The sequence below is a fragment of the Stegostoma tigrinum genome, chromosome 11 (assembly GCF_030684315.1).
Source record: "Stegostoma tigrinum isolate sSteTig4 chromosome 11, sSteTig4.hap1, whole genome shotgun sequence".
Classification (NCBI taxonomy): domain Eukaryota; kingdom Metazoa; phylum Chordata; class Chondrichthyes; order Orectolobiformes; family Stegostomatidae; genus Stegostoma; species Stegostoma tigrinum.
Window position 1 is genome coordinate 23,463,935 of NC_081364.1, and position 27,699 is coordinate 23,491,633.

General features: G+C 38.7%; 1 protein-coding gene and 1 long non-coding RNA gene across 3 annotated transcripts in view; one reads left to right on the forward strand and one right to left on the reverse strand.

The window, feature by feature from the left end:
- Positions 1 to 2,916, reverse strand: part of LOC125460225 (uncharacterized) — a 45,436-nt gene extending 42,520 nt beyond the window's left edge. Inside the window, exon 1 of the long non-coding RNA XR_009446489.1 lies at positions 2,697 to 2,916. This is a non-coding gene — a long non-coding RNA (uncharacterized LOC125460225). The remainder of the gene's footprint in view (positions 1 to 2,696) is intronic.
- slc6a11b (solute carrier family 6 member 11b) overlaps positions 1 to 24,220 on the forward strand; it is a 162,204-nt gene extending 137,984 nt beyond the window's left edge. For both annotated transcript variants that reach the window (XM_059649832.1, XM_048547413.2), the window contains 6 exons: positions 4,600 to 4,712; positions 9,226 to 9,363; positions 13,814 to 13,916; positions 17,456 to 17,556; positions 19,120 to 19,290; positions 20,602 to 24,220. In XM_059649832.1, coding sequence (XP_059505815.1) covers positions 4,600 to 4,712; positions 9,226 to 9,363; positions 13,814 to 13,916; positions 17,456 to 17,556; positions 19,120 to 19,290; positions 20,602 to 20,760 — 785 coding nt within the window. In that variant the 3' untranslated portion in view covers positions 20,761 to 24,220. The remainder of the gene's footprint in view (positions 1 to 4,599; positions 4,713 to 9,225; positions 9,364 to 13,813; positions 13,917 to 17,455; positions 17,557 to 19,119; positions 19,291 to 20,601) is intronic.
- The last annotated feature ends 3,479 nt before the right edge of the window (positions 24,221 to 27,699 follow it).

Below are 27,699 nucleotides of genomic sequence, written 5' to 3' on the forward strand. Positions count from 1 at the left end.
AGGAATTCCTTTGGGTTAACACTTTCAGACCCTTTATGTAACACATGCCTTATGATTCTGATTTCATTGAGGAGGATTTAAAGCTCTGATAGAGGGAAACAATTTCTTCTTTTTATTCTGGCTTGGTGCTATAACCTCCGGGCCCCTGCACGGCTGGAAATCTACATGTAGATAGTAAAAGCGTTGTTAAAGTAAGCTGTGAAGTTATTAGAGGGAAGCGCAAAGACAAATGTCGCTCTCATACTTGCCTGAAATACTCTCACTGACCAGTCTGCTGCTTGATAAATGTAGGCAGTACTGTTTCTTAAAGACTACATAGGAATCTTCTGCTCGTTCAGTTGCTTGCATCCATTTTATGTATGTTTTACACCAACGTCTAGGTCAGTGGGTATGCAAACAAGCAGATCCTTAGTTACTTTTGAAATCACGAGCAAGCTGAGATTTTTTTAAAGAGGCAAAACTGGACTATCTCATTTGAAGGAATTTCAAACCACTGTACTGTATTGCAGTAGAGAATATATCCATTGAGACATATGACGTGCTAAAGCAATTGTCCTTGTTCTGCTGGACATATGATACAAGGGGCATGCATTTTAGTCACTGCATCACTGTTATATGCCATATTAGATTTTTCTACTCACTGTGGATACACTTTTAGCATATTAACTATATGCTAAATTGTACTGTACATTACATAACACTTGCTGCTCATTCCCAACCTCTTGCCTATTACCACCACAATTGCCATTTTGTAAATGATTTGCTGTGGAGAGATTGACTATTATGCAAAACTGATTTAGCTGATGATTTGGTCAACATAAATATCTTATGGCACCACACTGACTTTGTGATTATGACATGTGTTGTGCAGTTTGCATTATTCCTCCTTGCGACCTTATTAACATTTGTCTCTGTGATTGCACTCTCTGTTACAATATCTATCGTTTGCATCAATATGGCCTGCTGCTACTTTACAGTAATATAGTTGCTATACCTTGGGGTTCAATCCAGAAAGTTTTTTCAGGTCTTGCCTTTAGTTCCAAGAGCATCTGTTCAAAACAAGCCATGATGTATTGCCTTGAGGGTTGTTTGTGGTCAACCTGCAGAGCCATAAAAATATCTTTCTGTTCCCCCATGACTCCAGTGAAAGGATCTTGATGAATTTGCAGTGCTCACACTTGTATAAAGCTTTGTGCACTCCAGAACTTGATTCATAAACTTGTAACCATTTATTCGAAATGATTAGCCTCTTCACTGTTTCAGAAGTGTTTAAGGTGCATTATCTCACTAATACCATGAGCTATTTTTCTGTTGTATCCCCCAACAAGATTATTTTGAAGGTGGGATGGGTCATTGATGTCATAAAGAAGTGACATGGAAGGCATGAAAGGGGCATGGGTCATCTATGGCAGCATGTGTGTCATGCTGCAGAACTGCATACAATCGTCAATTTGGTTGCAAGTCATTGATATCGATTGGAAAAGACCGTTTCACTTCCTATTGATAAAGTGGAAAAACGGGACAGAGTAAAATAATGGCAGTAAGTTTGACCCCAAACAAAATGCACTTTGTTTTACATTCAATCCTTTTTGCACATGTTTCACCTTGTAATGTTAAACACTATTCCCAACATTTCACTTCCACAAAAGCAATCAGTTCCAGGTCCAGAATAGAAAGAAACCTGTATTTCGTACATTAATGTACGTTAATTAAATAGCAAAACCCAATTATCTGAATGGCAAAGGATACAAGAAATGTGAATTGTAAGCAGAAAACATTCTGCAGGCTAGACAGTGTCTGCCAGAAATCTGCTGTTTGGTTTATGGGTGAGATTTTATGGAAGAGACGCACAGCAGAAACAGACTCTGTGCTCCAACATGTCCACACTGTCTGAGTTTCCCAGACTAAACTAGTAATTCACTCAAAACCCATTCTCTTATGCAGAGGTAGATCTGACTTTCAATGAGAATGATAAAATGTTTGAGATTTTTTTGAGCAGGGAAAGGAGGTGATGTGGGAAAATAAAAGCAAAAAGAGAAGAATCAAAAATGAGAAGGAGAAGGCTATTAAAGTCAGGTGATAGCTAACTGGTTCTATTAAGATCATAAGACCAAAAGAAGTAGGGAGAGGAGTAGGCTCCTTGGCCTCTCAAATCTGCTCCGCCATTCAATCGGCTCTTGGCTGATCTGACAGTCCTTATATACACTTTCCCTGTAATCTTTGATTCCTCTGCTGATCAAGAATCTATCTATCTCAGCATTAAGTGTACACAAGGATGTTTATGGATGTTAAATACTGAATGGTTGAAAGTACATAGATGTGTTTTGGGGGCTCCTATGGTGCAGTGGTAGCATCTCTTCTTCTGAGCCAGAAGGTCTGAGTTCAAGTCCTACCTGTCATGAGTGTGTCATAGCATGTTGAACATGGATTCAGAGTTTTTAGTAGCATGGAAAAAGGCCATTTGACCCATCCTGTCCAAGCTGGTCATCGAACAGCTATCTGCTCTAATTCCCTTGTCCAGCATTTGGCCCGTAGCCTTGCATGCAATGGCATTGAAAGTATTTGTCTAAATAATTCATAAATGTCACAATGATCCCCACCTCTACCACCCTTTTTGGCAGTGAGTTCCAGATAGACTCAAACCTTGAGTGAAAAGACATTTCCCAAAATCCCCTCTAAACGTCATGCTACGTTACCTTAAAACTGTGCCTTCTGGTGAATGACCCCTCTGTTAAGGGAAAAGGTTTCTGCTATCTCCCCTCTTGATGCTCCTTGGAATTACACACTGCAGTCACATCCGACGTCGGCTTTACCTGCTGTCAGGAAAACAACTTCAGCCTATTGAGCCTCTCTTCCTAGCTGAATCGCCTCAGCCCGGGCTACATCCTGATGAATCTTTTCTGCATCTACTCTTGTGCAATTCCATGCTTGCTATGGCAACCAGAACTGCGCACAGTACTCCAGCTAACTAATGTTATTCACAGTTTTTTTAAAGTAACTACCTAGACATGTTTAGGTGTCTCTTGTGGTACAGTGATAATGTCCCTACCTTAAAGCGAGAAAACTTGAGTTCAAGTCTCACCTGTCATAGAATGCCTGAACATGTTTGTTAAAAATATCTACTTAGATATGTATTGCCAAAAGTGTACTTAGATGTGTGGAGTAGTGATTATCACTGGATTGGAACTCCAGACTAATTTGGCAAAGTAGGTTCAAATCCTGCCAAAGCGGATATTGAAATTTGAATTCAATAAAAGTCTGGAATTTAAAATGAGCTAACTTCATGAAAACAGTGTAACTACAGTCATTTGTTATAAAAATCTATCTGGTTCACTAAAATCATTTAGGAACATAAATGTAGCACCCACACCCAGTCTGGCCCAAACCCACAGCACAATGTTGGACGTTAACTGCTCTCCGAACAATTATTGATGGACAATAAATTCTGGACTCGCCAGCCATTCTCCTGCTCAAATAAAAAAGCTACTTAGATTTGTATCTAAACTGACTTGAGGCACAGTGATAATGACCCTACTTCTAAGCTAGGAGGACCATGTTCAAGACCCACCTCCTCCTGCAATATGTCATAACACCTATGAACAAGTTTCTTAAAATAACTAGTTAGATGTGGATTTTTTTAAGTGACCTGCAGGTAGGACATGGCAGGTAGGACTTGGACCTGGGCTTCCTGGCTGAGAGGTAGGGACACTACCTAAGATAACTTTTAAGGTGTGTATATAAAAAGGTGTCGTGAAATGGTATTGGTTAGAAAGCACTTATACATTCTGTGGCAACCGATAAACAGTCTGTAAAAATGCGTTCTAATCTTGATGCTTTCTTCATAAGTCTTCAACTTGGAGGTTCTCTAATTCTGCCATTTGGGCCTTTGAGCCTGCTCTGCCATTCAATAAGATCATGGCTGCTCTGATTTTAACTCCTGCTTCCTGCAAGCTCACCTTTGCCTCCCTTGTAGATCACTAATCCATCAAAACTCAGTTTTGAATAGATTTAATATTCCAGCCTCCACTGAACTATGGGATATAGCATTCCAAGATTATTGTCTCTATGAGAAAGGAAATTCCTCCTCATCTCTGTCTGAAATGGAGATCACTTAATTTGAAACTGTATTTCCTAGCTTTAGATTCCCTCATAAAGGGAAACATCTGTCTGCATCCACCCTATTAATCTCCCCCAGAGTGTTGTATGTTTTAAGACATTTGGGTAAGTTCATGAATAGGAAAGGTTTGGAGGCAAATGGGCCAAGCACAGGCAGGTGGGACCAGTTTATGAACATGGTTGGCATGGACTCGTTTGACTGAAGCGTCTGTTTCCATGCTGTATGACTGTATGTCTCTATAACTCTGTGTACGTAGGTACAATCTACTGAACTTTTCCTAATACATCAACTGAAACAGATAGCAATGGCATTTGACTAAGCCACGTCTTGTCATTTCATTCCCTGCTTAAATCTCTAATGTCTGGTCTCAACTCATCATAGTACTATCCTTCAGAATTTGAAAGATGGGTGACTGTCTGAAAATTTCTCTCAATCCAGGGAATATTTGATATTATTGATAATACCTTGATCTTTATCTTTAGGTCCTGGTCTGACATTTATTGCTTATCCGAAAGCTGTCACAATGATGCCTCTTGCACCACTGTGGGCTGTTCTTTTCTTTTTGATGCTCATTTTCCTTGGACTGGACAGTCAGGTAAAATAAACATGAACTTAATTTCACGTAAATGAATGTATAAATGCTTTGACAATCTAGTGTAATTAAACTATAATAAGCAGTGTGTTACTATCGGACTTTACAATCAGGTCATCAATCACACTATTTGACAGGGGACTCTGCTGGCAACATAGCTTATTTGTGAATCCAAGAATTTTCAAATGTAATCTCTGATTTTTTTTTGTTGCAAGTTGAGTTTTTTTAAAAATCTATTTTAACTTACGAATTAGTATATTATATCGTAAATTTCAAAGTACGTCTGCATAATACGTTTTAATAATGAGGTATTATTGAAATTGTTCAAACAGCTCATTTCCTTCCAAAGTTTAGAAAGGATCACATGTAAAATGGGTGCCTCCCTGCATATATAAATTTTGACTGATGATTACAAAATACTTAATGCATAAATAAATGGCAAGAGCATCAAACTAAATTGATGCCCTTATGCATCAATCTCAACACAGTTTGTCAGTCAAATCAATAATGACTTTTCCAGAATTGAAAATATGACCTTCCTTGTTGTTGACCAGAATCATAATGAAGTTAAGGACCTTTCTCATAACTGAAACAACCAAATACGGTTCAGGCCTAGAGAAAGAAAGAAGATTCAGGAAAGTGAGGAAATAGATTGATTATGTACAGAATTTCTGCTCTGTCTGGGGATAATGGTTAAATGTAATCATGGCATATTCAGTTTTGATTTGAGCTCCTGACCATGCCTGTTCTTAGCTAATGGCATTATCTTGGATGGACACAGTGTCTATTCACAACCTGCCAATCAGAATCCTAACTTAGTGCCAGACTCCTTAGTTCATGTTGAAGAATCGTTCATCTTCATAAAGTACAGTTGTGCAAGGTAGTTTTTGTCATTTGGACAAACTGTAGGGTGAGCTGGAATTAGTTACTGAGGAGACATCAACACGGTTGATACGTGGATTAGCAAGTATTGATCAACGAGCCTGTCTCTGCTGCTCTGGATAATTCTCACTTGAAAGTGCAAGAAGTAAAATAGGTTTGTTTCACATTGTTGGGGACCAGCTAACTCTGACCAAGGGATCAAGATAGCTCCCAGACAACCTGTGTTTTACACTCAGTGAACTTAGTGCTCTCCAGCAGTGATATAAGTGGAGAAAAGCAGACAGTTACCACTCCTGCAACTGACAGTTTAACACCATCATGTAGTGGCTGAAAACCTGTTTTCAAAAAAGCATTGATCATCTATCCCCTACATACACAATGCTTTTTTGCAGTTGTATGCCCGCAGACCTCTCGGTTGAGGGCCATAATTCATCTAAACTAACAACTCCGTATGCTCTCTTTTAATAAGGACTGGCGAACAAGGCAATTTATTTTGAAATTTATGCATACACTGAATAAAAACGCAATGAATGCAAATACCACAACCATTGAATAGAGTCATCTTATTTTGTCATCATTGTCTTATGCCAAGGGAAAATAAGAGCCGCTTGTTAAAGGTGAAACAACCAGAACATATTCAATTCTGAGCCAAAACTAAACTAGTGAAGCAATCAGCAGAGCTCAGAATGAGAAACAAACAATGCTGGCTGGTCTCTCACTATCAGCTGCTTCAGACCATCATTTCTGATCTTTATCCTGGTATATGGTGAAGCCAATGTCCATGGTAATATTGTGCAGCACTGCCACATACAGTTACTGCTTAGTTAATTTTTTTTTGGTTTACACTGGCTTCCTTTGCCTCCCCTCACCTTTTCCCATCTCTTCATCGGGAAAGTCATCTGCAGTGTTGTTTAAATGTTCCAGATATCTGCTCATTGATGTAATATAAGAGGCTAATTGGCGATGATATCAGAGCAGAGATAGCTGGAAGCTGAAAGAGAAAAGTTCAGATGACATTTTGCCACAGTTTACCTTGCTTTAAATAATGTGAACAGCCAATGACTGCATATTAGTTTATGACAACATGGTTTTCATCTCTGGATGATCACAGGCATGTAGATCCCCCCCCCCCCACTTCTCCCATCGTCATATTAATGCAAATGTTATCCTCAGGTTTGTTCTTGTCCCTCATTTAGCAGTCCTCAGTTATATGTGAGAATTAAACATATTATTGGCCATGGTTGCCTCCTTAGAGCACAACACTGAGGAGTCAGTCTTCCATACTTCCTTCCTTGAGTTTGATTGTCTTAGAGTGAAAACATCATACTCAGTCACTAGACTCTGGCAGAATTTAATTGGACAGGTACCTCACATTTTTCCTCTTTAGCTTTGCACAGCATTATGACTTAGATGGAAAGTGCATCCAGCTCCACTATTCTGTGAGCTTTCACAAATGTGTAAATAATCATCGAAACACTATGTTGATACGTTTACCTGAATTTGTCCATCATTTCAAAAAAAAAGACTTATAGTAGGTTCCACCAATAAATAGAACTTATCCTTTAGCAATTGACAAAATGAATTATGGACTATCACTATACAAACTTAAACTATACCCCCTCTTAACCCAAGTGTGCACACATTCAACTATATATGGGACAGTCAAGACTTTGCATAAATATCATGGGTAGAAAACATAAGCAAAAAGGAACAAACGTAAACAACAAGGGTGGAATGAGGTGACTTTCTCAAGTTATTTTGTTTTTTGGCAATGATGTCACATTGTTGTCGATCACAGGCCGATTAAAATATCCTCAGTTTGGTACCCAGACAGAGAATCATACAATCCCTAGTGTGGAAGCGGGCTATTCAGCCTATTGAGTTCATATTGGACCTCTGAAGAGCATCCACCCACTCCCTCCCCCTCCCAAAGGCACCTAATGTCAGCTTGTCTCTCAAAATAATCAAATATAGCTTCTCCAAAAGTTATTGATTACACAAGGTCATGTAAGTGAACACCAGATATTTCACTTTGATCTGCAAATGCTGGAAATATGAAACAAACACAGAGAATGCCAGCGAAAGTCAACAGGTCTGGCAGCAACTGTGGTGAGAAACAGAGTTAACATTTCAGGTCTGATATTTCAGATTTTCTTCAGAATTTCTTTGAATTCTGAATATTACCTAAACACTGTCCCATTTGCTGCGTGTGTGTCTGTAAGAATCCTTAATTTTAAAGTTTGGATCTATGGTGACTTTAATTGTAATTTGGAACACATAAATGACAGTGTTGGAGGCTTTTGTAAATCAATCGGAGGCAACCCATGGAGCTTTGTCATAAACTGCTGGTACCTGTTGGAATCTCTGCCTGAGGTGATTTACCTTGCTGCAGTGCCTCCTACATTCCCAGGCTATCGTTTGTCTGCCCTCACTAGGATTACAGCTTGATTTAAAGGATATTGTGACCCTGAGAGATGCTATGCTGTCAGCACTGTAAAGCCTGGTAAGGCCATACAAGTCAGACATGTCTGAAGGTAGGAGCTAAATCAGGGAGGCCAAGCTCAGTTTATGTGGTGGGTACGACCCAGGATTTTTGCATTTAGCAGCAGCCACATTCAAAGATAAATCGCAGTAGGTCTTCCACAATAATCGTTCATTAGCTCATATTTTACATGCCTTCAATTATTCCATTCCTTACAAATTTAACAATTTTTTAAAATGTGCATTTATTCAAAGTATTTCATCAGCCTTTCCATGTTAGTTTTGCACAGTCAATTTTCTTACCCCATTTCAATATCTCTTTCATGACTGTTCTTCCATTTTAGAGACAATCTGTTTTTCCTTACATTTGTTACTTTCATTCTTACACTTGCTGTTAAATTAGTCAATAATTTAAGCAATAAATAATTATGAAACTGTTGTTGAAATTAAGAGCCAAGTTAATGAAATGCTGACCGAGTTTATTAAGTTATTACTATGTGATTTCATGTTGATAGTTATGTACCACACTGATAGCTTTGTTTTAGAATTGCTAAGGTAACTGTGAAATTAAAGAATGTCTTTTTGAAAGTACATAGTGAGGTGTTTTCAAAGATTAATTAATAGCAAAATACTGAGTCAGTTTTATTCATTTATTTTTGTGGTATCAACTCATGCAGAGTTGCCTTTGAGTTCTCACTTCACTGGTTCCCCATCTATTGAGGAAATTTGTCGTACCTGTTCCAAGATCAACTACTAGCTACCTTCTCTCCAGCATTTCTGAATGGTCTTTCTATTTCTTACATTTGCTCATCTTGATATCCTGTATCATTTCCAACTCTTTTTCTTTAACTTACAGCGCCCATTCAAAAATTGTCAACCTAATCATCCTACTGTCTTCTGGGGTTTTGCTTCCTTGTTTTGGAGCTCCCAGCAGAAAAATAACTTCCTGTGTTGCTTCCCTGTTTATTCACTTAATTATTTTATGTGGAACAGTGATTACATCCTTCTAATTCCAAGGCATAAAATACTCAAGAGTTGTGATACAATTAGCCATGAGGTTCATTGGCATTTCACTGGTTTGATGCTGTATATTATGTAATTTTGCGTACACAATATAACCATGAATTTCAGTATTGTCACTCTTTTCTTGTAGTTTGTCTGCATGGAAAGTCTGGTAACAGCTATAATAGACATGTATCCTAAGGTATTCCGTGTAGGATACAGAAGAGAACAGCTGATTTGCATTATTGCAATTGTGTCATATTTGATTGGATTAATAATGGTAACAGAGGTAAGCTAATTAACCTGAAGCTTTTTGTTCATGTTTTAGATTTTTATGTTAAGAATATGTTAAGGTGAACACCCTTCAAATCATTTACAGATTGTATCAATTAGAGCAACTGATTTTAATTTTATTGTATAAAAGCAACTGCAGAAAATAACATTTTATTTTATGAGAAATGCTTCATAAAAGCATAAATGAAATATAAATGGATACTGCGCTAAAGATGACTTTAATCGAAGGGTGATTAGCAGCTTGGTAAGAAGTATGTTTTCAGAAGAGTCAGAAGAGAGAATATGGAGTTAGAGAGGCTAAGTAGACAAAGGAGAAGCAGACAAATTTAAGGATCCACAATTTATACAAAATGGGGAATTTTTAGGGAAAGCAGGAACAATGAAGATCTGAATGGGAGACTGAAATCAGAGGGTGAGCAGTCACTCAGCATTCTTGCTTCAGTGATGATAATTGAAAGAATAACTATCAGAAAATCAGCGTAAGGCATGGAAGGTTACTTTAGACACCAAGGATTTTAAAGGAGAAGCAGGAAGGATAAACCAGGTAGAGTTCTCAAAGATGTTGAAGGTCCCAGGAGAAGTTAGGAGGAGACACAATTATGATTTAATGAAGGGCATCACACCACCATGACAGCACCTTTGATGACAGAAAGTGTGGCCAAGCGAAGATGCAGAGCGGAGGTTCTTGTGATTAGTGAGTATGAGTGTTAAGCTTGGATGGAAGTGAGAGACAAGTTTGGCTGGAGGGCATTGTTGCTAATTAGAAGGCAGCAGTGGGTATCTTAAACCCTTTGAAGAATGCCAAGAAAAACTCAAAGATGGATATGGTCTGGTGAGCAAAAAAGGCATGAAAGTAGAAATAGTTTGGAATATGTATTTGAGACAACAAAATTCTTTAAAAGGAGCAATATCAGAGGTGGCCTGAACTTTTTGGTAAGAGAAAGGAAAGATAATAGGGATATAGAAAAAGAATGGGCTCATATCCAACACATAATGGACAGAAAGGATTTTCAACTGTACAGTCATGGCAGAGATTAGGACAGTGCAACATTGTCAAAAACAATGGATTGGTTCCTCCTTATCCTCTGTTAGCCAAGGGGGTATAAAGACTTGACCAGGAGTCATCAGAGATTCATCCAGAGATGAGCAGATCTGTCCTGAAAAGTTGGCGGAGCATGCCAGAAGAACATAGAACATAGAACAGTACAGCACAGAACAGGCCCTTCAGCCCACAATGTTGTGCCGACCATTGATCCTCATGTATGCACCCTCAAATTTCTGTGACCATATACATGTCCAGCAGTCTCTTAAATGACCCAAATGACCTTGCTTCCACAACTGCTGCTGGCAACGCATTCCATGCTCTCACAACTCTCTGCATAAAGAACCTGCCTCTGACATCCCCTCTATACTTTCCACCAACCAGCTTAAAACTATGACCCCTCGTGCTAGCCATTTCTGCCCTGGGAAATAGTCTCTGGCTATCAACTCTATCTATGCCTCTCATTATCTTGTATACCTCAATTAGGTCAGTGAAAAACAGTGTAAGTAGAATGTTGTGACCAAGATCAGGGATTTAGAGAAAAGTGTAAGGTAAATTTAATAAATCTATTCAGATCCTGGCCTAAGGAGCAGCTATGAGAGTTGAGGAGCACAGAAGTTCTGAAAAACAGTTTTCATGCTGGAATTATCAGTATCGTTGCAAAGAAAAATAGCAAAATGCAGAACAAATTGTACTTTCCTTTCAAAGTACCAGATATTGATATGACAAAAATTGAATGGGTATAAGTTGAGTCAATCAAATTTGAAAAGCAATGAAGTTAATTATATTCTCTAATCTGATGTGTCAATCTAACCGTGTTTCTGAAGATCAATTTACAAGTTCCAGTCTCCACAAACTGAGTGATTTCACTAACATGTTTTATTTAGTGTGTTCCATAAGATGTTATTCAAAGTAATAATATAATGATTTAACTGCCATTTGGGTATGAGATCATTCATAATTGGTGATATTGAGACAGTTTCTTTGGATATACAATAGAGAAAAAAGAGCTACAAACTATTAAAATATATGTTAGGAAAATTGAAGCAACAAAAAAAAGGCCCTGAATGAGAATCTGATAATACACAGAATCTGATCATCATAGTCATCATTGACCTGGTGACCTCTGGACACAGAATAGGCTGTTTGCCACCCGTGAGGAATTGGGCCACCCAGAACCCAGCAGCAGCCCTCAGGTGAGTTCTTAAAGGAGACTGGAAAACAGCGCAGGAGGAGGTAAGGGTCTGCCTGGGGAATATCCAATCGATTACAGTTGAAATGTTGGAAAATCCAGTCAGGAGAATGTTGGTGGCTGGAAGGAGCTGGAGAGCAGTGATTGGGAAGAATGGCTAGTGGCAGAGACCAGGAATGAAGAGAGCAGAGATAGGTATCAATAGGGGTTGTGATCTTGCAGAGTGAAAGTGAGGGTGTGTGAAGTAGTGGCTGACAGTGGACTTCATGATTGAATATAGAGTTCCCAGCTCAACATTCAGGTAAGTACATTTTAAACACCTACCTTGTTACTTGTGGCCACACACGGTTCTGATTAGGGACAGTCTGTTGAGGTCACAGACAATATTTCTGAAAGCACTCAGTATGTCATTAACTTCATTCAGGCCAACTTAATATTGCAGTGGAAGCTGCAAGCATGTCTTAAGCCCCCATATTCAAATATAAAATAGACCTAGAGACACAATATTATTTTACTTATGCCATCATGGAGGGAGCATGCATGAGGTCATAATGAGAATGTGCTTCATGCCACCTCTATTGGAGGATTAGGAAGCTGTTTAGTGTTTTGTGACAGTACCACAATATGAGGCCGAGAAGCTTACAGAGTGACCTTGTCATGTAGAAGTACTTGCCTCTATCCTGTGTTTTGCAGTAAAGTCCCAGTGGAGACAAACAATCTAACCTGGTTGCAATGTAGCCTATTCCACTTAATTTTCTACACTAATTCATGGATACTGTTATTTTTGAATACAAAGTTCATTTCTATTGCATTTTGCCATGTTAGGTTTATAATACAGGAAATGATATTGCAGATCAAACTCCCATTGAATTGTTCAGAACAAAATGTTGTCAACAGTCTAATCCTGATTCACAGTTAAAATATTTGATTAATCACCTCCAAATAAGAGGAGTAGGCTGCATGAGCAAGCTATAATTAGCTTTATCATATTCTAAGTTATTCTTTAAGGAACCCAAAAAAGATTTACTTATTCTAAAGAAATTACTTTTTCTACTACAGAATACATTATACTCTGCTCCTCTTAAATAGATTCTCCCTGGAAGGGCTGCCACAGGAAAAAAAAGGTAATACTTTGTCAACGACACTGGATGCATGTCTCTTGGGCTGCATCTTATTCCAAGGGTCACAATAAGATTTGGAAGCTACGGAGTGACCTGCTTCCTCCATGATTGGCTGTGTGTTTAAGACACAGGGCAGGAGCAGTTTAAAAAGTAAATTAACCAATTCAAATGGGCAACCTTAAAAGATCAATGTACAACATTGCAGGGGGCCATTTATCTCTGTTATTTTCCCATTTCTTAGCTGAACAGGAAGATACCAGGAGAAAATCACAGGAGCCAATTTGGTCTCATTATCACCCCATTTTATGATGGTTTTTGACAGCAGTGGGAAGAAATTACTGAGCAGCTGCAGTTAACACCCACCACAGTTTTGTAGCTAGTCAAATAATATGTGTCTGGCATCCTACCCAGATTAGGTGGGAATCTTATGGATTTACACACATCGGGATCCTGTGGCATGCAAACAACTGCAATGCAGGTTTAGTGTCCAAAAGGACTGTGGGTGGGCTTCCCAAACCCAGCTAGGTGGAACTCAGCATGCAGTGGTGTAAACATTGGTCCTGAAAGGGACTGCTAGAAGCTGCAGCAAAAATACTTCGGTAAGTTCTTTTCTAACAATTTTATTGTGGAACCACGAGGAACTCAAATGCAATGGCATCTCAGGATTCTTATTGAAATGAATTGTTTGGAAGTCCCACCAACATCCCACCTAACACCTCCCCACCCAGAACAAAAATCGACCTGACCTTTCTATGTTTTCAAATTGAAATAACTTGGATATTATGAAATCATGAGTGTTATAAGGAAGAAAATGTTTCCTCAGATACCAGTTAATTCTTTTGTTCCACATAAGATCAATCTTTTGAACAGACATTTATTGTATTGATTTACATTTATTGGTCCACTGTTGACTACTGTTGTTTTTCAATGATGTAAATTTAGATTACAGTCAACTTAAGTTATATTCAGTGAGACAGTTCCAGGCAAAGCTTAGAATTTCTGCAGAGCAATTATCAAATATACAGTAGCAAAACTATGTAAGCATTTTCCAGCAAAATGAAATACTAAACTGTTTTCTTTCTGTTCGAAGGGAGGAATGTACGTTTTCCAGCTCTTCGATGCATATGCTTCAAGTGGCATGTGTCTTCTCTTTGTGGCCATTTTTGAGTGCATTTGTATAGGATGGGCCTATGGTAAGTCAATTACAATATGTTTAATCTTTGCCGGTGGATCGGTGTTTAAACCTTGAATAATTAAAACCTGAGATGATTAAGATAAAACTGATCAGCTACTTCAGGATGTGTACAAGTCATTCATACAGTCATAATTTCAACAACATTGCATTATTCTAGTGATTTGAAAAATGATAATATTTGGCATTTGTCTCACAATAGCCAATGGAAAAGTAAAATATTCCATCAATGAGATTAGAGAAGTTAGTACTGAGTAAGACACATTGAATGATCATTGAATAATCTGCATGCTTTTGCGAATAAATCACAAAAAAAATCGCCTCACAAGTTAAGCAACTAATTAAGATAGGAATAGATTTTGGTTTTTAAAGTTAGGAAATGACAGTTTAAAAATAGGGAATTCTTGGTACAACAGTACAGGCTGTTAGTGAGTCGTACCTGGAGTACCGTGTACAGTTTTCTTATTTAAGAAAGGATATATTAACATTGCAGGTAATTCAAAAGAGATTCACTTGGCTGATCCTGGGATGAAGAGGTTGATTTATCAAAAATGGCTAAACAGGTTCGGCCTTTATTCATTAAAGAGGATTGCTCTTATTTAAAGGTTCTGAGGGAGCTTGTCAGGGTACACATTGAGAAGAAATGTCTATTCCCTCCTCCCACCTCAGGCTGCACCTCCATTTCCTACCTACTAACCTCATCCTGCCCCCTTGACCTCTCTGTCCTCCCCGGACTGACCTACCCCCTCCCGGCCTCCCCATCTATACTCTTCTGTCCACCTATCTTCTTCTCTATCCATCTTCAGTCCACCTCCTCCTCTCTCCCTGTTTATTTCAGAACCCTCTCCCTATCCCCTTTTTCTGATGAAGGGTCTAGGCCCGAAATGTCAGCTTTTGTGCTCCTAAGGTGCTGCTTGGCCTGCTGTGTTCATCCAGCTCCACACTTTGTTATCTCGGAATTCCTTACCCAGACTGTTGTGGAGGATGGAACACTGAAAGCATTTAAAGAGTAGGTTGCCAGATTTTTGAAATATCAGGGAGTTGAAGGCAATGAGGAGGTCACATGACAGAGGAGTTAAGGCTTGGGACAGGTCAGTATTAGCTTATTGAATAACAGGGCAGGTTTCTGGGACTGAATGGCCTACTCATGTATCTATTCCTTATGTCCTTATGAGATGCTACATTACTGAACTAGTATTCCAAAATCCAGGCTAAGATTAGAGGTCACATTCGCACCCATCAATCAAGAGCAAGCCCTGCCTCAGAAGGTTGTGACTATTTAGGTTGGCTGGCAGTTCTGTAGTGCCACAAACCTACTGGGGAGTGGTGGTCACTGCTGCAAATGCAAGCTGTCTCCAGTTTCTGAACATGAGCCCTCAGGATCAGGTAGGAGCAGCATCTCAGTGGAGACGGGAAGGGAAGGCTATGCGTGGTGGGGAGAGGAGGGTGAGGGTCTTGATGGAGAGACCATGAATGGGGAAGCACCCAGGAGGTGAGCAGCCTTTGTAGAAAGGATGACAATACCCAGTTTGAAAAAGAGCTAGCAATGAAGGTGACACCCTTTCTTGCCTGTGGCCCAAGAGAGGGGATTTGCATCCCCCTCCATTAGTGGCCAGTGTATAATGTCACTTCAAGGGTAAAAGGTCACTGGGGTAAATGGAGGCTTCCTTTAAAATTGCAACAAGTTGGGAGGAGACAGCAAGATGGCTACAAGGCCCCTATGATAGTTTTCTCAGCCCCCTCACCTGCAAACCCAATGTCAGGAGATGTTGATATTTTATACCATTAACAACTAGTGTTGAAAATTAATGTATAATGCCACTTCTATTAATCATATTTATACAACTATAAAGTAATAAATAATACTACTTCTGGCATTATTGTTTGTTTTTCTGAAATCTGGAAAGAAAGACAATCTAGGCTGTTGAGTTTGATGATCAGCCATGATCATATTGAATGGTGGAGCAGGTTTGAAGCGCTGAATAGCCTGCTCCTGCTCCCATTCTCAATGTTTCTATGTTTAAAGATGTTTACAAATGAATGTTGGAGGCTGCGATACTAATGAGACAGTAGATGGTGCTGTTGTAAAGCAGCCTAAACTTCTCCAACTCTTGTAGTGTGCATCAGTGAAAATGAAGCACAAGTCAGTTGTACCAATGGCTGGGAATTTATGGGTATTGGGATGGTAAAATGGCCATTGTTCACTGTCATTAGTGCGAAATTGACAGTAAATTATGGCATATGCGTACACCACTAGATACAAAGCCCCATACCTTGCTCTCAACAGTCTCTTATTCCTTCATAGGATGTGCTATTGAAATGCTTGCTGATGGAAATAATTAGAAATTAATGAATTGATGTGAGTTTCCACAGCCACAATTTTTTAGCTGTAAATGGTTGCCCTATTCAAATCATGTTCAACCAGGTTTGTTGCAGAACGCTAAGTCGTTCCTAGTGTTCGATAGCCCCTCCAATCATAAAGACATAATTTTATATTTGTGCAGCATCATATTTTCTCACTCCATGTTAAAAATTACATGTATGTTTAAAGTAATCCAAAAAAAATGTTTTTATGATATTTTTGACTTCCACATTAATCCCATTTGTTCTCATCTTTACTTTGTTTTCTGGAAAATTATTGAAAAGGTTTGCCTGTTTCATTCCTGATTTGCTGTCTGTTAGAATTCTTGTTGTGCAGCCTGCTTGATTAGATTGCTATTACTAAATGCCAGAGATCCCCTATCACTAGCACTGTAATTAATTCTATGCCATAAAAAAATTGCTAGGTCTTTGTGAGAAGCTTTTGCGAAGTCAGCAAAAAGGGCAACTAATGGTTACAAAATCTGGGTCACAGCCACAAAATACATTTGGAAGGTCTGTACCAAAATCTTCCTTGTTTTAAAAATGACAAATTGTTACTGTTTTTGTCATTACGTAGTAGATCTTCCTCCTCTAAGAAAATTGACAAATACGTAGGAACAGCCATTTTAGTCATTAAGCCAGTGGCCTCTCAACAAAACACGATTATCAGTTTATTTTGTGAACCTCTTTGGAAAGCTTATGAGAATTCATGAGTAAATTACAGCTAGCTGGTGACACTGTGCAGATGAGAATTTTTAAACATGGCATTTCAAGTGGAAAATATTAAATATTTTCTACCTTTGTCTTGCTCTGTCTTTACAGTTTCAGACATGTATATCCGTAAGCTAATTTCACAAAGAAAAAGAACCAGACCGTGTCACTAATACATAGTATTTCAGAATCCATGGAAATATCTAGTTCCCTGCATACAAAATGTCTCCTGAGCTCTATACAACAGATTGGTGGAATAACTTATCTTAATTCCTGAAATAAATGTATCCACAGTATTCTGTCCTGTATGTATGCAAGAAAGATTGGAAACCAAATATGTTAGTTGAACGATTCAGATTAATAGGACTGTGAAATGTTGCACTAATATAAAATCATCCAGATAATGAGATTGCCTATCTTATGTATAGTGTTAACTTGATATTTTCTTGACCCTTCTTATGTTGACAGGAAGCAATAGATTCTATGACAATATTGAAGACATGATTGGGTACAGGCCATTCATTTTAATTAAATGGTGCTGGAATTTCATCACTCCTGGTATATGTTCAGTAAGTTCTTATGCTGTTGCTGCACCTTTTGTCAAATGCTTTTATTTTACACAGTTAAAAAAATCTTACAAATTGTTCTCAGAATTAGATATTTTACATTATTGTTGCACCTTACATCCTCTATTTGTAATCATTTACATAGTATTTATTTTTATTTTTATTTCTTTTTTTAATATTTAGTTTACAATCTTACTGTGCGCCAAATACACTTGGCTTCTTTAGGGTTCATAACTTATGCATATGTTTACGTTTAGAATTACATACTTATCTCTTCAGAGCATGAATTTGACTGATGCTGTTTTTATTAGGAAAACATATGTCTGCTGGGTTTATATTTTGCGAAGGGGTATAAAACAAGGCAGGCTGTGAAGACTGGTCCAGAGACAATACACTATGGATGTTGGAAATCTGACATGAGAAACTGCAGTGGAGCTGGACTTGCAGTGGGTGGTTTAAACTGCAATGCATTTAAGGGTTTAAAGTTATTTGGCAGCTGTAAGTGACAGGATGTATCCCCGGACAGCGGTTATCCTGTTGCAGTCACTTTGTAGAGACCAATGTATCCTCTGATTCATGCCCTGCTGTCATGACAGCCACCTCGGCTGATGGCCAGGCAATAGTCACATTAAAGACATGGTTGACGGTCTTACTCACTGACTGGACCTCCCGACGCCAGAACCTGACTACACTCCCTGAAAGACAGGGCTCCGAGCAATTGCTTCCCGATTAGCTGCCTCTGGGAACATCACGTCTGTCATCCTGTCACAGTTCCCTTGTTCACAGCTGTTCGCAGTGAGGCAACTGGGGACTTTGGGCCAATGTTTAGATTGGTTGAATCTGAAGCCAAGAAACAAAGAATGCAACCAAATAACAGCTGAAAACCCAAGTAATAGAATGTGTGCGCAGTAAACATGAAGTCAATATAGTGCTGCTGCCTGATCAGACACAAACAAATGGTGGAGGTTTAACACCCCTCAGGTGAGGTTGAGAAAGTGGGGCTGTAATGGTAAGCTCAGCTGCTACTGGAATTGATGTCACTGCATTGCAAAGCAGTTTATCAACAAACTGAGCTAGCTGACCCCATAAGTAGTAAATTTTGAACATCATCTTAAATTTCTTGTAAGAGAAAGTTGTTTCACAAGCCTGGAGTGACACTGAACTGGAGTCGTGCTGCCTCCGGTAACATGATAAAGCTTTGAGCAGTAACTTTCCTAAGGGTGCCCAAGATGTGGAGTCAGATCAGAATCTGACACCAGAGTTAGATTTGAGGCACACTGAAATTGGAAATCTGAAACTTAATTTAAAAAATGCTGGAAATTCTTAGCAGGAGAGCGAAACAAAAGTAACACAGGGTTAGGCGCCCTTCGTCGCAAACAATCATTATCCTGAAGCATTAACCAGAGCAAATTGTTACTTCTGCAAAACAGTTTTTTTCAGTATTGCAGGATAATTGAATTCTAAGTGATATATTTGGGAAGCAAGTTTCAGATGTTTTATGTGAGCACATTAGAGTATCTGAAGCAAATATTTATCTTAAATGTTGCTGAATTGTTTATCTTACAGGCAATTTTCATTTTCTTCATTGTGAGATATAAACCACTTAAATATAACAACACCTATGTCTATCCAGACTGGGGTTACGCTCTAGGATGGGCTCTGGCTCTTTCTTCCATGATTTGTATACCTCTAGGATTTATCTTCAAACTATGGAACACTGAAGGAACTTTTCTACAGGTAATTATAATTGGATATGTAATCACTGTCATTATTGCTCTTATCTATTACATTATGAACTGTTCTACTTCTTGTCAAATAAACAACCAGGTAGTTTGGTGCATCAACTTCTGCTATGAGCTCAGTGTTTCTTTCTTTATATGAAATCTTGAGTGGCTTGTACTTAAGTTATGATGAGAAAAATCCTTGTACATTTACAGTCAAAAAAAGTCCTAGTTCTGGAAACTGAAAGTCTAGTTTGTCAGTTATGTTCCAACAAAAAAAAGCAGCATAAACTTGATTTCCTGTTTGCTCCACAACTATTTGCATTGGCTGTTCTAAGCTCATATTTCTGTGACATTATCTTTAAAAAGATTATAATAACTTTGTAGCGTGTACAGCAAATGCCAAGTTGGCTGGTAAAGATGGCTGCCAACGCTTGTGCACGTGCAGGTGGTACCAGTGACACTTGACATTCACCCAGGACTGTGAACCACTGCCACATGACAGTTCACTGAAATGTTGAGGTTGGTTGGCTCGCCGAACTGGTTTGTTGTTCCGCAGATGTTTCGTTACCGTGCTGGGTAACATCCTCCGTGCAGCCACTGATGAAGCATCGCTGTGTTTTCCCACCTGGTTTTTAAACACTAGGGTCCATTGCGATGGATCGTCTCACTTCTGGGTTTCCTCCGTAGTGGAGTGTATTTGGGGTCGAGCTCAATGTGTTTATTAATAGCATGCTTCATGAAATGCCATGCTTCCAGGAATTCTCGTGCTTGTCTCTGCCTAGCCTCTCCCAGGATCTTGGTGTTGTCCCAGTCGGAGTCGCGGTTCTCCTTGTCCATGTGGATTGAGATGAGAACCATCACCTTAAAGATCAGTTGTGGTTCCAGTATGCTTTCTAGTTTATTCTGATTTGCTTCTTTTAATTTTGTGTTTAAGTGCACACAAGGCAACACATTTCCTTCTACTGAGTGCAACCAGCAGCTTGCATGCTGGATTGTGTCTACAGCTAAGTCTCTTTTCACAGGGATAAGTCATTAGTTTATGTCGGAACACCTCCCAGAAATACCATCAATGTGCAAAGGAGGAGTGATGTGGCTGGCTGCTCCCATTAAACATGAGAATCTTACAGAATACCAGCTTTGAAGCTTGCTTTCCACTCACCTAGGGTTTATTCATAAATGAACTATCAACTTTTAAAATCTAAAGTCTTACATTAAACTAGTATTCTAAAACTACATAAGCACTCACCTTCAAAAAGGAGAAAATAATAAGATAAATATCCCCAACACTAAACTGTGTTCTTCTAAATTTTTGTCACAATTACAGAGAATTAAAAAGCTTACAACTCCCAGTCCAGACTTACGACGAAAAGGAGTGGGATCGTCCCATATGGAGACATGCTGTAGCACAATTAATGACTATGACAGTAAACTTAAAGGTGATGGACGCATTCCTGCCATCACAGAGAAGGAGACACACTTCTGAAGAAATTCCCCGGTCTCTTTTTTTTAAAAAAAGGTACAAGGAAGCAAGATGATATACTTAATTATAGAGGCCTGCTTGTTTTGCACAAACCTTATTATTAACATGTTAATTCAAAATTAAGCATTATATCCTTGTTTTAAAAGTGACTTTTTAATGATTGTGTAAGTAACTGATTATATATAGTACTTGATATTAGTGAGCCCATGTAATAGTGTGACACTGGTAAATATTTTATAGAAATTCTAGTCTGGAATCAATGTATAATGTGTTGTAAAACTTTTCTACTTGGAACTCTTTTTCATTATGGAAGGCACAGTGTTTATTAGACATTCTTGCTCATCTGTGAGTATGAAAAAGGCCATTCCAAGTCATACTGCATGTTTGTGGAGTCATTATTTTTGAGCCTCCTACCTATATTCATTTGGTAGGTACAACAAAAGCCTCCGATGTTAAGGAGGCACATTAAATACAGTACTTCAGCTGTCACTTCTGAATCATTTTTGATGGAATTTATTATTTAAAATCTTTTAAATTTACAATATTTCTATAGATGCGACTTTCGTCACTTGTATATTTTCCCTAACCAAAGTCCCTTATGCATACATATTTGATTGGTGAGGTCCAAAATACATTACTAAAGCTCTCTGCTTGTAAATGTCTGCTATTGATATTGAATAACCTACTACTGATACCTTTAAAAAAAATTTCAACTTTCCTGTTATTTTCTCAGACAAATATTCAAGAAATTTTTGGGGGGGTAATTGGATCTTTTTAGTTTCTGTGAAGATGTTTTTGGTACATAGTAAGGTTAAGTAATCATCCCTTTTAAAAAAGAATTTGCAGTATTAGGTTTGGTGCCAAGTTTTTTCACACACTGGAGAGTTCTGTGGCACAAAATATTAATCTCTGCTTAGTCATCATTTTTAAAGATAAAAATAAAATTATCAATTTACCTCAAAGCTGTTCACTTTTTTTATGGAATTGATATCTAGCCTGGAGCTATGGAACAGAAAGGTATCGTTATATGTGTTGCTGCAAATAATATTTCAAAGGAGATCAAAAATCAAGAAATCAGAGATCAATGTCATTCCTGTGTAAAGTAGATGTAAGCTGCTTGAGGGTGCTGGAATCAGAATGCAGTCTTTAAACAGCTCAGTCTAAATAGTTCAACTGCTTACCGGGATCAACGAATTTGGGAAGGAACAGAGTTTGACTCACTTATTTGCTCCCCCACATAATTTCACGACATCTGTCATCTGTTTTCCTCTGTTAAAAGTGTCTTAAGTAGGACCATCTGGATTGAATACCAAAAAAGGGCAGGATGGATGATACAGGTTTTCCTGATGCAAACCTCAGCTATCTCCTTGAGAAAGTTAAATGAAAGGATACAACGTTCCTTGGTGTCCAAAGCAACAAGCGGCCCAGGAAAGATCCTTATTATACCTTAGAGGTTGGTGGCATTGATGCCAAATGCCAGCCCTCTTACTCCAGGACTATTGCAATACATTTCATTTGTGCATAAAATTAACTCCCTTATGTCTTTCTTATACACCTGAGCACTATTAAAGTAATACTTGTACAATTAAATCTTCACAATGTAACATAGGGAAGTAGGTGTTGCAATTCAGCAGTTTGTGCTATCCTTATCCAGCTACACTAGTGGGAATCACTTACAGGCACATTACAAATGCTCCTCCCTCCACATCATCTGACTCAAACCCCAATATTCTTACTTTTCTGTCTCCCATGTCACTTGTCACCAATTTCTCAATTGCCATCCTTCCCTTCATTTACCTTATCCCCTTGCTGGAGACTTGAAGACGTAAAACTGAACAAGGACAGATCACTTCAGACAAGCCCAGATCGACCCTGCCTGTCCTTCCTCAGACTTATCCCCTCCTCACACCTCAACTTCACAAGCTTCAAAATCTCCCCTTCCCCTACCGCATCCCAAAACCAGCCCAGCTCATCCCCACCTTTCTAACCTACCCCCTAATCCCACCTCAAGCCCCACCAACATCTCCTACCTACTAACCTCATCCCACCCCTTTGACCTGTCCATCCTCCCTGGACAGACCTATCTCCTCCCTACCTCCCCACCTACACTCACCTTTACTGGCTCCATTCCCACTTTTTTCCTTGACTGGTCTATCTCCTCTCCACCTATCTTCTCCTCTATCCATCTTCTAGCCGCCTCCCCCTCCCTCCCTATTTATTTCAGAACCCCCTTCCCCTCCCCCATTTCTGAAGAAGGGTCTAGGCCCGAAATGTTAGCTTTCCTGCTCCTATGATGCTGCTTGCTCATGCTGTGTCCATCCAGCTCTACACCTTGTTATCTCAGATTCTCCAGCATCTGCAGTTCCTACTATCTCTCATTTCAGTCATATTTCCACCTTAAACCACCTAATCTCACACAATGAATATGATGGATCTCATCAAGAGTAACTCTGTTCTTGCCACAAAATGTTGGTGGCACAATGCCAGAGCCAGGATAGTGACTTAATATCCAAGTTGTCAGTTTGCTATCTCTATAACAGGAGACTTTACCTCATGGTTAATTTTGATGGCGAATGATAGCAGATTGAAATACACCCAGGGATCCTGGGCAAAAATCTCCTGTTTCATGTTCCACTGTCATAGGTTCTCCATTCAGAATAAGACCTGCATTATTTGCTTTTTTAGCTGTCAGTCAGTGGAATGTGATAACATTTAGTGAATATGTGGCACTGGTTTATATATAGATATAACAGGGATTGGGAAATGAGTGAGGATGTTTCTATTAGAGCTGAATTTATGGCTTTGGAGACAGTGGTCTCCAGAGTTCATAGCTTTTCACCTCAAAGCAAGTTCAAAGAAGCATCACAGCAACGTTCGGGCTAGAGATTGGTCAGTCAAGCATGAGCAACAACTGCCATGTGAAATTCTAGTCACCAACTCTCCTTGGCTGCAGCGGGAGAGAGATCTTTTTCGTTTCAGGTACCAAGGCAGTGTGTGATAAACTGCTTGGAAGCTAGACTGTTCGAGATCCTGGAGGATTATTGGACATACTGGGAGTTTACAGTCCAGGGCCAAACTTCTTTTTATTGTACAATAGACTTCCCAAGATAAACAGGATGGCTTTGAAAGTTGTACTTTGACCATTTATGTTTCATAGCCTAACATCTTATAAGTGATCTTGCAGGAAAATAAGTGGCAGTTATGTCATGAAGCCTCATTTGAGAAAAGTAGTTTTGGAATAAGCATTTACAACAGTTTAAATGTATTGACAGTTTTCAGATGATTTGTGAATTAACACGTCATGAGACCTTATCTGTGACATGAACCTTTGATGTAGATGTAAAATTCTTATGTATAAAGAAACAGAGTTTTCAATAGTTTTCAGCAAGCTCAAGAGATATGGAAAGCGAACAGCTGCTGTTTCTTGCGTTGTATAACAATAAACAATGTTCCATTGACTCTGCGCTATGTGTCCCATGCTTATTCAGAACACGTTGCTATGGATTACACTGTGAAGATTGAATGCTAACGTAGATGCCCACCTTTTGAAGTAGTCAGCAATCAGTGTCTACACTTCCATGAATTAATGTTAATAATCTTTCAATGTATTAAAACTAATTCCAACTGAAATTATGATGATAAAGATTGGAACATGGAGGAGAGAAAAATGTAAAATGAATTGTGATGCACAGGAGGACTGATGAGAAATGCTGTGACGCATTTTGCTAGATTCACTGAAAATTCTCTGTCCTGACACTGTGTCCCATGTGGCTCTGGTTCCAATCAAGCCTTCATTATGAGCAGTGTCCAGCACAAGAAAAATACAGAGATCAGAAAAGAGCCACAAATTATTTTATGAGAGCTACTATAAGGGATAATGAAAGGAAGGTTGCAAAGGTTATCAAAATCAGTAAGAAGCAATGATATGTTTACATAAAGGAAAGCTGTGTGGTCTGGAGCAATGTTGGTCCATTAAAGACTGAAAGTGGAAATATTGTCGATGACTATGGGAAAATAGCAGACGTTGAATAATTTCACAGCCTCAGTATCCTCTGAAAAGGAGGATAGTTTTCAGAAATCCATGGGAAATTAATTGTGTACCGGGACCAGGGACTGAATAAACCTAACATAAGCAAAACTTCGGTAATCAGGAAATGAATAGAATTTAAGAATGACAAGTCCTGAGGACCTGACTGTTTCCATCAGAATCTGTTAAAGGAAGTAGAGGAGCACATTGTAGATGGTCTAACTATAATATATCAGGGTTCCCTAGATACAGGAGTTGTCTCAATGGATTAGAAAATTGTACATGATACTATTTTTTAGAAGGGAAAAAGAGGAAAACCAGGGAATTGCAGACCAACTAACCTAACATCTAGGGTAGGGAAATTATTGAAATCCATTGCCAATGATGAGGTAACAACTCAAAAATTTTCAGTTAATCAGGGAGAGTAGTTGTCAGGGGAATTTCTATGGATGTTATTTATTTGGACTTACAGAAGTATTTGCCAAAGTGCTGTATAAGAGACTGTTAAATAAGGTTGACTAGGTCCATGAAATTAGGGGCAAATTACTGATATGACTGGGAAATTGGTTGAGAGGCAGGCAACAGAAAGAAAGGATAATGGGTACGTATTCAAATTGGCATGATGTGACCAGTGGTGCCCCACAAGGATCTATATTAGGGCCTCAATTACTCTATTTGTGAACAACTTGAATAATGACATAGAAGTGCATATATATAATTTTGCATCATTAGGCGGCATTGAAGACAGTGTAGAAGATGGCATATATTACAAAGTGATATTGATTGACTAAAAGTGTAGATAAACTGTGGCAGATGAAGTTCAATGTAAGCATGTGTGAGGTTATCCATTTTGGACTGAATAGGGATACATCGGCATACTTTCTAGATGGTATGAAATTAAATACAGCGGTGATTCAAAGAGACTCATGGGTTCAGGTACATTGATTTTTAAAATGCCACGAACAGGTGAAGAAAATAATTGAGAAAGCTAACAAAATTCTAGCCTTTGTATTCAGAAGACTGCAGTATAAGGATGCAGAAGTTATGCTGCAGTTATATGAAATCCTGGTTGGATTACACGATGTACTGTGAGCAGATGTGAGTGCCACACTTTAGGAAGGATATATTGGGCTTAGATGGAGTACAACATAGGTTTACAAGAATGATACCTGGAATTCAGGAGTTAAGTTATGGATAAAGTTAAAACAAATTAGGTCTATTTTCTCCAGAAGTTGGAAGGTAAGGGATTATCTGATGAAAGTGTTTAAGATATGAACATGAAAAGATAAGTTAGATAAAGATAGAATTTTCCACAGGTTGGGGATTCTAGAACTAAGGGGCATAGGCTGAGAATTAGAACTAGATCATTCAGGAGAGATGTTAAGAATCACGTCTGTACAAGAAGGGTGGTAGATGTGTGGAACTCTCTTCCATAAATGGCAGTGGATGCTTGATCAATTAATTTTTAGATATTTTTGTTAAGCAAAGGTGTCAAGGGATATGGGCCATTCATCATGTGGAATTAGACCACAGATCAACCATGATCTTATTAAATGGCAGAACAGGTTCAAGGGCTGAAAGGCCTAATCCTGTTCCTATGTGTTTTGGTTATGGCTCTGACTGTTGTTTGAACTATTCTGACAGGTATCATCATTGGAGGTACAAGGTTTGTCATTCTAGCCATTCATTAACTTGATGTTCTCCCTGAACGAGTCAAGGAGGGCTACATTTCAAACAGTTAGTGCACTGTAACAACTTGCAGTATCAGGAATATTTGTTTCCTAAAATGTGCGCTTTGTAGGAATGGAAGCCCTTCTTAAGGAGGTGTTGGAATATTCAGTGGGCCACACAAAGCAACGTGTGTGACATCAATTGCACTTTTGGCTTTGGAAGTCATAAAAACAGGAATTGAGTAAGATCATCCAGTTCCTTAGCCTATTCTGCTATTTATTTATAACATGGTTAATGTGTAACTCAAATTCATTTATCAGTTCTTGCTCCACACGGCTTGAATCACTTGAAGCCCTCATCTAAAGACATCGAGGTGAACCAATTCCACGGAAGAATCCTGAGGCTAGTGTAGGGTCTTTAGTTTATCTTTGTAATGAGTTTCTGAATTGTTCCAATGCTTTGATACCAATGGAACAGACCTGATATGGCATACGCTGCATTTTCAGGACACGAGGGATGCATATTCATTGTACTTTGTGCTGGCCCTCTAAGCTCACATTTTATAACTAATAAACAGATAGAGTACTATCAGGTGTGTAGCTTCAAGAGTGTATTGGCAAAATAGTACAAAGAAAAATCACCGGAAGTGACAGGAAGTATTACTCCAACTCCAAAATCCCCAAACTCAGGTGATCCTCTTTTCTATCTGCACCAGTTGATGATCACAGCATCTGTACCTATAAATCTCAGTCCAATACCATCTTTTTTGCAATGCAAATAGAAAAGCAGGAAGCTGGCAGACCCAGAAACATTGTCCCTGATTAGAATATATTTAGATGAGTGGCCTGGGGACACTGGCATATTGCAGGAAAACCTAAAAAGCCTGAGAGTATTTGGGCTGGGAGATATAATTGAAAAGACAGAAAGAGAGTGGGAACAACATACTTGATTCCTGTCTCATAAACATCCGTGCCCTGTTTATACAATACTGCTGAAAAGGAGAGATTCACCCACATAATTTTCATAACAAAATTATGAAGCCATAAAAATTTTCCAGCTTCATTATGATGTATCAATTCCTTCTCAAGGTAATGGAGACAGTGCTGTATTTGAGGCTGAATTTAGTTACCATTTGCACAGGAACTGAAAGTTCAGACACTCATGCATTTGATTGTTTACTAATTCTGATATGGGTATGACATGGCATTGTGTTCAACTAAAACATATCTCTCGATTTAATTATG